This window comes from Camelus ferus, chromosome 34 (assembly GCF_009834535.1).
Source record: "Camelus ferus isolate YT-003-E chromosome 34, BCGSAC_Cfer_1.0, whole genome shotgun sequence".
In the NCBI taxonomy this organism is placed as follows: domain Eukaryota; kingdom Metazoa; phylum Chordata; class Mammalia; order Artiodactyla; family Camelidae; genus Camelus; species Camelus ferus.
The window spans coordinates 11,288,009-11,300,480 of NC_045729.1; the positions used below are offsets into that span (position 1 = coordinate 11,288,009).

The following is a 12,472-nucleotide window of genomic DNA, read 5'->3' on the forward strand; positions in this document are numbered from 1 at the left end:
CAACATAATATGATATATGTTACAAAAAGTTAAACCAAAACTATTTCACAACCATACGATAAATGAAATGAAACTGATCAGCTAGTGAAATACACTTTCATATATTCTTAGCTCTTAGTGATCTTAGGACCGTTTCAAGACTATCATTCTGTCTGTGCCTTTCAGTTGCCTCTTGAATTCAGCTTAGTATCACCATCTTTTTACAGTTTTATGATCTATATCAGGTATTACTAATCATACTTCTCATGGTCATTCTTCATTTATAAAAATATAATGAATATAAAAATCATACTTCCTATGGTTTATACTTCTAGATGAATTTTAGGATAACTTTATTAGTTTTACCCAAATCCTATTTTTATTTTAACAAAGTAAGTAAAAGTTGTCTAGCTAATTTTAGGGGAAAAAGAGCTTTCACAACATTTAGTGTTCTAAGTATATACCTTTTTAATTTATTTAATTAACGTACTTATTTAATTTAAAAATTCAATTCAGTAAGATTTTCTTTTCTTCATATATACCCTGAACATTTCTTGTTAAAGTTATAGTAGGCATTTTATGCTCTTTTCCTTTTTGCCATTATGAATGGAATCATTTTCCCTTATTACAGCTCACTGAGATAATCACTATTCCATAGGGAGGTCATTAATGTTTGTGTCTTTATCATGCATATAATTTCTTAAACTTTCCTACTAAATTTGTTGAGAATATTTTAGTCGACCCTTTTAAGTTTACAGCAAAATTCTCTCATCTTAAGATAAATGTAATTTTTATCCTTATTTCCAACAATAACTGTTATGCTTTGCATCTTTATCAGGACCCAGAACTTCCAGGGCAACGTTAGTACCAGCAGACAGTCACATTTCATCCTGCTCATGATCTTAATAGGAATTTTTCTATTTAGCATATTTGTAGATTTATAAAGATAATCTTAAAGGATATTCTTTATCAAGAAAATTTCTATTTCTTATTCTCTAAGATTTAAATAAATCAGGTTAAATTTTATTGAGTGCTCCTTAAGCAGCTCTTGAAATCACCTTTTGATTTTTCTTATGGTTCCTTTTTATAGTATACTTAATTAATATATTTTTCAATATTGAATCATCTTAACAGACACGGGATAAACAATCCTTAGTAGCATCAATACTTGATGATCTCTTGCTCTGGAAGATCCAGAGGAAAGATTCATTTCTTCCTAGGAAATTAAAAGGTACATTTAGGACCTAATGTCTCTTTTGAGGAACATTCCTTGTAATATTTCCCTGCTATTTCTTGCCGTTAAGATTTTTCATTTCTTCTTGGTTTTATTTTGGCAATTAATCTTTTCCCAGATAATCATCCCAATTCTGTAAGTTTTTTGGCCCTAACATAGTGTACTCATAACTAAACATTGTTATCTCTTCGGTTCTTTTGTTGTGTATTCTGATTGGATTTGTCACGGTTTTTGTTGTTGTTCTTGCATTTTCCTGCAATGAATCAGCTCTTAGAACTATCAACTCTAATATGCTTGAAGGTACTGATTTTTCTGCTCTCTTTATTTCCTTCCTCCTACTTTCCTTAGATTTTTTAAATTTATTTTCTAGCTTTTTGTTTTGAATAGTTAATTCATTTATTCTCATTTTTTTCTTAAAAAAGTGCAAGAAATAGCATTATTCAAATTATTTTTGCCCTATCATTTTTAACCCTACTCCAAGACATTTAGCCAACCTTAATTTGTTTCTACATAGATCATCCAAGCCACAGAAAACTATAGAAAATACCTCTTGTGTTTGTCACACACATGCGCACTTTCTGTTTTGCTAAGAAAGAGGTGTTTGGTTGTGTGATGGTTCCTTGCCCACAGAGGAGAGCCACAGCTGCCATTTATTCTCGTTTTTACTCTCAAAATGAAAGCATGCGTCATTAAATGTTTCTCTTGATAGAATTTGTATCTGTATGCCTAAATTTGTAAAGGAAATTTTCTCGTTTTCTTTATTTTCTAAATACACTGTGATTGTGGGTTTCATTTCCTCTTTGACCAACTAGTTATATTTCTAGGACATTTAGTTTGTCGTCGATGTTAACCTAAACTTCCATAAATTCTATAACTTTTCTTTGTACTAAACAATGTTGTAGTTTAATTACATTCTCACCAATCACACTATTCTTTTTTATTGAAGGGTAGCTGATTTACAATCTTGTGTTAGTTACAGGTGTACAGCAATGTACCAATCACATTATTCTAATTCTCTACATTATTTTCCTTTTTGCTTATTCTATCAAAAAAATTATCAAAGTGTGATATAAGCATTCACAAGAATTGTTTGTCTACCTGTTTTTTATCTGTGTTTACAACAGATTTTGTTATTTTATTACCTAAGGGATGTTCTTCGATCTATCTTCAATTTGAATTGTGCTTTTTATCAATATTAAAAGATCCTCAATGTCCTGTTGACATGGTTTTCCCTTTGAATTCCACTTTTCCTGTACTTAGTTTTTCTGCTATTTTGTTTTTTTTTTTTTTTTTTGTCTTTGCCTTATGAGTTTCTATTATTATTACTACTATTATTTTAATCTTTGTCATTTTGTGTTGGGGTATTTCTGTAAGCAACAGTAATAATGTGTATTATCATCACTTTTTCCCCTTCATATGGATTTTTTTCTATTTACTCATCCTCAAGGAAGAGGTTTACTGAGAGGTCGTACTTACTGAGAATGTGTATGGCTTTCCTTACCTCTGGATACTTTCCATATTTTTGCCAAAGGCTTCTGTTACCGTGTCCCATTAAAACCCGAGTTAGGCCACAAGCAGACTGCTGAGCTGAAGTAAGAGCTTTCTCTGCACCATTTTCTGGTTCCTCAACAACCCGCATCAGACAGTGTGACTATAATTTGCAGGCTCAAACATACTTGACTCTCAGCGGTTCCTTAGAGCCCACATTCATCTGTAATGACACTTCCTAGACACAGTGTCCCTGAGTGTGTCACGGTCCCACTACTTCTTGTGAAGGGAAGTGAAACCTGTCAGGCTGAGGACTGGGCAGTGCAGCTGATCTGGCTGATAGGGAACTAGCCAGAGGGGTAGAGTTTCCTGATGGGTGGGGAACACGTGACAAAGGAAGCAGGGAAACGTGTGGTCAGGCCTTCAGGGCTCTGGGATGCTCGAGACATAAAGGCAGCACATAAAACATTAGGCCTTTCAATACAGGGCATATGATGGGGCAGGAATAAAGTATAGTTCTTTTTCATATCAGCAGCTTTGTGCTGTTTGTGGTATTACGGCCTGTGTGGGTCACCGTGTATATTTCTCAACCATGTTTCAAAGCCTTAAATTTAGTTGACAAATTTAAATGACTTCAAGAGTCTCACATGAGGTTGAATGTCAATTTCCAGGACTTAGGTGGAAATGTCACCAGGTGTTCTGGAAGTTTGGGGGAGGAAGCTATTTCAAAGACTGCTATCGAGACATCTTTTAAACAGTTGAGAAGATGTTAAGGAAAGTCATAAAAGCACTGGCCCCTTTGGAACCCACATGGGGCTGTGGGCATGCAGTTGTAAAAGTAAGAAGTGAGGGTTCTCCTGAGCAGTGTGTCCCTTTATCTCTCTGTGCCTTCACTTCACTCTTCAGTTAATAAAATACAAGAGCTGGTTTAGGTAATTCTACAGTCCTTTTATCTCTAAGATCACTGTGATGATTTAAGATAAATAGAAACATTTTATTGAGCACCTATAAAGTTTAATGCTCAAGAGTAGTTACAGGCCCACCCCAGAGACACTGCAGCTTCGTAAAGCAAATAAAGCATTAAAGTCATATTCAAGTCACATGAATTTTTTGGTTTCCCAGTGCCTCTAAAAGTTATGTTTCTACTACACTGTAGTATATTAAGTGCACAATAGTGTTATGTCTAAAAAAAATGATATACATACCTTAATTACAAAATAATCCCGTTGGAAAAAAATGGCACCAATAGACTTGCTTGACGAGGGTTGCCGCAAACCTCCAGCTTGTAAAAAACGGAGTCTCTGAGAAGAGCAATAAAACGAAGTATGCATGCACCTGTCTGCATGTCTCCCTTACTAACCTCTGAGCTCCTCTTCTTAAACACCTTGGGAGGCCCATTTCCTGGTATCTGAAAATTTCTTAACAAACGACTTCAAAATGAACAAATAAATCTAGCTGAGCAAGAGATATCTGGGGGAACTCCAAACAGTGCCAGGTACTTTGTGAGAGTTCTGTTACCTCAGTAGTCCAACACTCATTACTCGCTAGCAGGTGACTGTTGAAGTGCGTAACTAGGGCTCACTGTCAGCATTAAATAGCACTTCATCATCCCCCAGACTCTTCATGTGGTTATTTTTTCCTCAGGTTGTTCACCTTCCTATCTACCTGAGCTAAGATCTAGAGAAGTCGAGTTAGCCCCGTTCCAGATCTAAGGTCTTCACTTTGTCTCCTTTTGCAAGGATGCTCCTGATTTTGATCAGCGACTAGAAATGTCAGATGAAAAATGGCACAAATGTGAATTATGACAATAAAAGTTTATAAGCTACTAAAATAAAGTTATAGTACCTAAGAGCTGAGCCAACTGACAATGTTAAATGGAACATTTTACAACCAGTCCTGGGATAATGATAAAAAATATATATATATTTATATATGGCACACAGAACACAAAGAAATATCTGACAGGAAATGGTCCAGAATCAAACCTGGGCTATATGATTTTGCATGAGCACCTCTAAAGCGGGGAGGGAGAGGCGATAATGTAATGCTTATGGAGTGAGCCCTCTGTGTCCAACCCTTGATATCTATTATCTCTTTCATTTCCCATAACAGCTCAGGGAGAGAGGTACTGCTGTCATTTTAGAGAAGAGAAAACCAAGGCGGATGTGGTCCAGTTAGGCAAATGCCCAAAAACAAAACTATGAAATAATAGAAACTTCAGAAGTCTTTCTGGTTCCAAAGTCCACGCCATCAAGTCAGACCCAATGCTATCTCTTTACACAGACACAGAATCTGTCTCTTTATATAAAGCCAATTTACGTTCCATGAAGAATCTCTCTGTCTGACTTGATGCAAATGTTTGTTCCATGCTATCAATTCAGATGATGCTTCTCTTTAACGGGAAGCTCACCATGTAAATTAGCTCGCCAGCCAATGTTAAAAGTATAGTGGAATAAGACAAAAATACGAGGTTAGAATGAAGATCAGCATTAGGAAGAGAACTGAACACTAAAAAGTGACATTTACGAAAGAACATTGGAGCACTGTCAGGACTTTGATGAGGTCGTATGGAACTCTTTCATTCTATTTATTTATTTTTTTAATAATACCACTCACAAAATATCTTGGGTTACTCATAAATTTCCATTGCCTTTATGTAACTCTTCTTTTTAAAAAAATTTTTTTTAAATTATTTCCTTATTTTAATGGAGGTACTGAGGACTGAACCCAGGACCTCATGCTTGCTAAACACGCACTCTACCGCTGACCTATTACGCTTCCTCCTCTAACTGTTCTGGTATGACATCCTCTGGTCACCCCACGTGCACATTATGCCAAGTTACAGTGCTTCTCTGTTGTGCCCAGCCCAGCCTCCCCAGTGACAGAAACACAAGCACACGCCCGGGGATCTAATGCCGTCTCTGGATTGGCTGGTATTTGCTGTAATTGCACAATTTCTAAGAAATATTATGTTTTACCTTTAAAGATCTTACAAAATGTATCTTCTTCTCCCTCATCTGACTTTGTTATAGAATAAAGAGAGTCTTTTCAATTACTTGTTATGGACCAAAATTCATGCTCCAAGAAGAATTAATGTCATGTTAATTCTGAGGCTTTGCAAACACTGTGCAAACTGCTCTTACTCTAGACAGAGAAACACGGTGATAAAATGGTATAATCATATGATATGCAAAGTGCTGATGTGAAATGAAAAGGACAGAAATATGATTGGGATATTAACTCAAGAGAAATAAGGAAGTAAGACTATTTGAATAGGCTTAGCAGGATGGTTTAGTTATTCCTGAAAATAAGTATGATGTCATCTCACCTTACCTTGACCTCCAGCTCAGCTTCCCCACTCAAGCATAATCAAATGTTTAGCTTCTGTATACATGTGCACACGTGCACAGGTGCACGCGCGCACACACACACACACACACACAGAGGGTTACCCAATACCCAACAGACAGACGTAGAGGGAAACATTCAGTGAAACTTCTCTGAAGTATCAGATAAAGGCAGCATGTCAAGATGGCAATAAAACCATACATTTCTATGGTAATGGAACACAAATTAGTAAAATGGGGAAGCAGAACTTACAAAACAGCTTTAAACTCAATCCCAGATTTCACTATGGGTCCTAGACTCCAACGGACACAAGCTAATTTTCATGGTTGATCCATGGTAATAGTCATCGGGAAGTTAAACGACAGAAGAGAAACTGCTTTAGATGCGAAATGGCACCATTATTCACAGCTGTCATGCTTCTGCACTTGCTGACTGTCAACCTTGAACAGAGCATTTAATCCAAACCCCATTTAAAGGTATACACTGTCAAGGGAGAGGCCAAGAACCATATTCTGGTTCAGGAAGCAACCCATAACCCATGTGCCAAAGATGACACCGAAGATCAAGTCTATTGGAACATAGACGGATGACTTACAACCCAATGTAGGAGAGGCTCCTGCAGAAAAGCAAGGAAATGCCAAAAGCCTTGGCATCTGACTGTTCAAAGATGCTCAATTCCTGCTCTCATTATGCATACTATTTTGGGGGGAAATATTCTGCCCATTCAGAACTGCAATTGAATTTATGCTGTCTCGGTCAGGACAGATTTTGCCTTTTAAACAATCTTTTAAACTTCCGTAATGCTATGTATCTGTGATATATTTGTTAATACTAAGATCCTGTTGCTGTTTTAAAAGCATTGCATAAAAATAAGTACTGAATGTAAAATATATGTAATACATGGTATTTCATATAATGTATTCAATATTATCTAAAAACCCACTGAAGAAAAATGGAGTGTACTTATAGAGATAGAGATGCTGTAGATACAGAAATCTATCTATCTATGTTTTTTTTTTCTTAATGGAAGGAGAGAGTTCTAGTAAGGATTCAAAGCCAAAGTCACAACATAGGAGTGAAGTGAAAGCTTACCTTGAACCTGAATTAATTTCATATACTCAGTCTGACATTAAAAGGAAGTAAAGAGTCCTTATTTAGGGGTATTAAGTTGAAGGAATTACTCATCAGGTTAAATGAAAATCTTTATGCAGACTGGGACACTGTGCTGTACACCAGAAATTGACACATTGTAACTGACTGTATTTCAGTTTAAAAAAATTAATAATTAAAAAATAATGAATTGTACACTTAAAGAAAAAAAAGAAAATCTTACGCAACCAGATGTTACAAAGATCAGGGTTAGTGATATTATAACACGCTAACACTGGTTTTGTATCTGATCTAAGTTATCAAAATAAAGTAACATTTGGCATCACCATATATTATCTGACTAACCTTACAATTAGCATATGCAGATATCTGGTACTGGCAAATATTTTTTATACATTCAATGTATATTTATCGAACAATCCCTATGTGCCAAGCACTGTTCTAGATATTAGACATATAAGAATGAATAAGACAAGCATGGCTCCTGCAAATTAACAGCATAATCAGGCTTCCTTTCATAACCCAGTTTTTCTAACACCTATATTGTGTTATGCAAATCAAGGTTTTTTTTGACCTTCAAAATATTTGGCGTGATTTGCTTATTATTTTACTGTTAATTATGGAATTAAATGAATTTTAACTATGAGTTTCAGATGTGCTTTTTTGCTTTGTAGATATTATTCAAGCGAATAAAGCTCTAAGAATTGTGCAATGATAAAATATTCACAGAAACTTACAACTCTGCAGTTGAATAACAATTACATTTGTTCCAAACAGGCAATTGGTTTCCAAACACATTAAACAAAGGCAATTTAGAAAGCTTCTTCTTCTTCTTGGCATCATTAACGTTGTTGAACGTCCTGGGATTCTGGAGTGTTTCACAAAGGTAAGTAAGTGTGTGGTAAGATGAACAATTTCGGAGTCCATGAAATATTGATCTGGGAGCCATCACTGAGCCAACAGGAATCCTGTATTCCATGACTGGACAAATTAGCATATTAGAAAAATTTAACAGATATTCAGAGCAAGAAATTTCAGTTTAGACTTCACTTTTTCCATCACTCCTTATAATAAAATAGTGCTTTGCTCAATTCTGAGACAAGATTTTTTTCCTCTACCATATAGGGCCACTTTAGAATTAGAAATAACCATATTGATAATAAGAATGAATGTCATTATTATTAAAAGCAAATATCATTAAACAAATAGCTAGAAATCTAATGATGCTTAAGATTTGGATTCCATTCAGGACTGTAAATCAGCAATGACCATTTCAAGGTCAATAACAAACCGTGCAAAATCATTTAGCCAGTCACCTGAGACCATTCAGTGTCTTAATAGGTATCATCTCCCATCCATCCATCACCAGCCCATGTCTCCTTCTTACTGAGGTCTTCTTGGACGGCTGAGAGCTTTCTGAGCAAATTGTTTAACCTCTCTGAGCCTCTGTTTTCACACATGTGAAATAAAGACAATAATTCCAACCTTTAGTGGGTTTTAGGGAGATGAATGTTGATAAAGGACCAAGCACAATGTCTGCCACATAGCAGGAACTAAGAGATCTTTATTTTCCTCACTTCCTTCCGTTCATATGCTGTTTAGTCATTTAGTATCTCCTCCATTGCCACTTATCCCTTGCTCGAATCATCCTTTTATGCATCTAATAAATCTCTTTTGGAACATCAGTCAGGCAATGTAGTAAGTCAGAGGGACACAGAGTCCAGTATCAGTAAATGTTTAGTGCCACATCGGCCCCTGCTCTCATGGGGCTAACAGTCCAGGAGAAGAGAGGCACTTAAACCCCATGCAAGACAGAATTAATGACAGAATCATGAGTCTTCATGGCTCCCTGAATTTTAACATTTCTTACCTTCCAAAGTATACATTATCAAAGTGACCCTCCATGATGCATAATTTCCCTAAGATGCCCATCTCATTCTTAGATGGAAAACCAAATCAGAAAATGAGATTGTTGCAGGAGGATTCGATAGGAACGTCCTCGGTAGCAAAACAGAGATGGTAGCAACAACTGAAATTAAAGGCCAGGCCTGTCTCCCCTCTGTCCATTGCCTCCAAACATTCCTCAATTTCACTCCTTCCCCCACTGTAAGATCTGATCCTGTCTTTCACGAAGTGGTTTAAAAGGCAGTCTCGAGGGGCAGCCCAGAGGAATCCAGTTCCCTGACTTAGCTGCACAAACTTCAGCAAGCTGTTTAACTTTGCCAAGCCTCAGTTTCTTTTTCTTTGTAAGAAAGAAACAATAAGAATAGTTACTGTGCCATAAGTTGTTGTGAGGATGAGTAAATGCTCAAACATGTGAGCAAGACTAATAATAATGGCCTCAGATTTTGCCTTACACTCCTTCTTCCTCCTTTGCATTCTTCCCCTAGACTCATGCTGAGACACGGCCAAGATGACCATGATTGTGGGCTGAATCCAGGTAGAACTAGCACTGGAACCAGGATATCTTAGCTCCAGGACTTATTTATCCACTTGTCCAATCATTCAGCCAACAGGCTAAGCATTGTTCCAGGCACTTGAAAAAAAATAGATTTAAAGAAAGCGAAGTCTTTACAGTCTACATGGAGCTAGCATACAGCACTCAGAATTTTTAAGTGTGATTCCTTTTCGACGATCCTTCCCATTGGGATTGGACAGGACAAGCCAGAAGAGTTAGGCAAGAAACTGTGTGAAACTCCAGGCAGTAAGATCAGGGTCACTGCAGAGAGAAGTGCGTGATTCCCGTTTATTTCTATACTGATTGTTTTCATCAAACACTAACGAGCAATAAGGATGCTAAGAAACAGAAGAAAACACAGACGTCCCAGGGACAGTATGATCGAAACATTATTTATGAGTCAGATAGTGTTTGATCTCAATACACTTCCAATCACAATCCAATTTTTACCAAATTCAAAGGTGTATCTGTTCAGAGCCAGATAATAGTGACAAATCGATCAAGAATAGAACAGTCCCAAATTATTCTTGTCCCCAGGATTGAGCCCAGTGGATTAATGATGACACAGCATCCTTACTAATGTACAGGTGGAATTAGATCTGTTAGCACCTGAGGGCACCCCACCATCAAGCCTGTACAATCCTATCCAATGTGATACAATTCTGGTACAAGTCCTAGAACCAGAGCTTGTCAGGGTCAGTGGGGTATCACTCAACTGAGTATAGTTAGGAATATTCCACAAATGTCAGGCCAGACATACCATCCCTTTCTATTAAAAAACCAAAAACCAGTGCCCTGTCTCTGTCTATTTTAAAGTCCTCCTCAATCAAATCGAAACTGGGCCAATTGCAGAATGACACACAGGAGGCTCTCCAGGATAGGAGTGCAGGTGGGTGGAATGTCTTTCCTTGCTGAAAACTATTACACAAAAATCTCTGTAGTGGCTAATATAAATGTATATCCCACATTGGATGCTAAAATAAAAGGATATTACAGATGTTTATGGGGGAGGAGAGCAGAAAGCTATTTGCTATCATAACTTGACACCACTGTCCCTCCAACATCGTAAAACACCTTATAAGGTTGATATCATTACCCATATTTTGTTAATGAGACCAGTAATCTCCTGCACAGAACCTGTAACAATTATTGAAAGAGACATAAATCAGAGAAAAATGACCAGTTATTCAAGTGTATCCTTTACTTACAGTTATTTTTAACAAGACATTGAGAAGGAAGAGAAGGTAAAATTACCATTAGAAACCTTCACAAATCAAAGAAAAAAAAATCTCTGATCTCAGAGACTTTGATAAAGTTGACTGTACGGCCCATATTCATTTGTTCATTCAACCAATATGTATGGGGCATCTGCAGGGACCAGGCACTAGCCAAGGCACTAGGAATCCAGCCGTGAATAAAGCGGTCTGAAATTCCTCTTGGGGCGTCTTCAAAAACGTGTAAGAAATAATCCGCCTTTAGAGGCAGCACACCCTAGAGGGAAAAGGCCCGGATTCAGAATAAGAGTTCTGTTTTCACACCCAGGTTCTGCCAACTCATACGGACCCTAAGCAAGTTATTTAACCTCTTAGAACTTCAGTTTTTCTGTTTGTGAAATGGGGATGATTCCACCCTTCCAGAGTTGCAGTGAGAATTTGGTAAGTTAGGCTGAGTGCCCTCACATGGTGTCTGCAGCTTGGAAGACGGGAAAACCAGGTTTGTCTTAGGTCAGGGGTAGAGGGCACACATTATAGAACTATATTCATGGATTTCTTCTTCGACAGTGGTGTTTTCCATACAGTTTCAGCACCAAATTTACAAATTCCCAGTGCATCTGATAAATCTTTTGAGTCCTGGCCACCATGGAATCTGTAACGTGGTTAAGTCCAGACTTTCCAGTTCCTGTCACTGTCAGACTCACCGCAGGCTGTAAAAGAGCGCCACCTAAAGGTCCTTATGAGACACCTTAATACGTCCTAAAACTCCTTTGGTTGTTTTATAAAGACTGCCCTGCTGAGCAGCGCTCTTAAATAATCATCACGGTTGTGCCAGTATCTATGGGGCTGTAATAAAAAGTAGACAAGCAGGGGGGGAAAGCAAATGATTTATCAAGTCATCTACATCTGGTCCTAAAAAAAAGCTTTCTTTCTTTCTTTTTTAGATATTGTAATCTAAATCATTTTAACGCCCAGAACATCAGTGGAAGTAATCTTGAAGAAACACTTCCCCTCCATGAAAAGTCTCTGAAATTTTATGGCAGTACACAGGAATTTTCTTCAAGTATTGATCTTTGGGAAACAGCCCTATGAAACTCCATTTGACTCAACCTGTCTTACGAGCAAAGTATGCACTATTTTCTTCAGTTGGACACTATGCATTTTAGTTTAAGAGTTAATATGTGTGGGAGTGGCCTGATGGGCATTATCTGTGCCCTTTACTTGCAAAGACTAATTATGTCTCCTCTAGTAAACTATTATGCTTTCGCATATGTTATGCATCTGAATTAATAAAGTAATTTCAAAATCTAAGTGATCCCTCTGTGACAACAAAAATTAACGTTTCCTATACATCACAATATTTTATAACTTTTTACAATGGTTCAGCCATTAAAAGCAACGTATAAATGAACATAAATACAAAACAGAAACAGACTCATAGACATAGAATACAAACTTGTCGTTGCCAAGGGGGCGGGGGGTGGGAAGGGACAGACTGGGATTTCAAAATTTGTAGATACTGATAGGCATATGCAGAATAGATAAACAAGATTATACTGTATAGCACAGGGAAATATATATTCAAGATCTTGTGGTAGCTCACAGCAAAAAAAAAATATGTGACAATGAATATATGTATGT

At 37.1% G+C, this 12,472-nt stretch overlaps 1 protein-coding gene across 1 annotated transcript in view; it reads left to right on the forward strand.

The window, feature by feature from the left end:
• Positions 1–12,256, forward strand: part of SLC15A5 (solute carrier family 15 member 5) — a 65,829-nt gene extending 53,573 nt beyond the window's left edge. Inside the window, exons 8-9 of the mRNA XM_006192098.2 lie at positions 7,937–8,045; positions 11,776–12,256. Coding sequence (XP_006192160.1) covers positions 7,937–8,045; positions 11,776–11,923 — 257 coding nt within the window. The 3' untranslated portion in view covers positions 11,924–12,256. The remainder of the gene's footprint in view (positions 1–7,936; positions 8,046–11,775) is intronic.
• Positions 12,257–12,472: the final 216 nt, after the last annotated feature.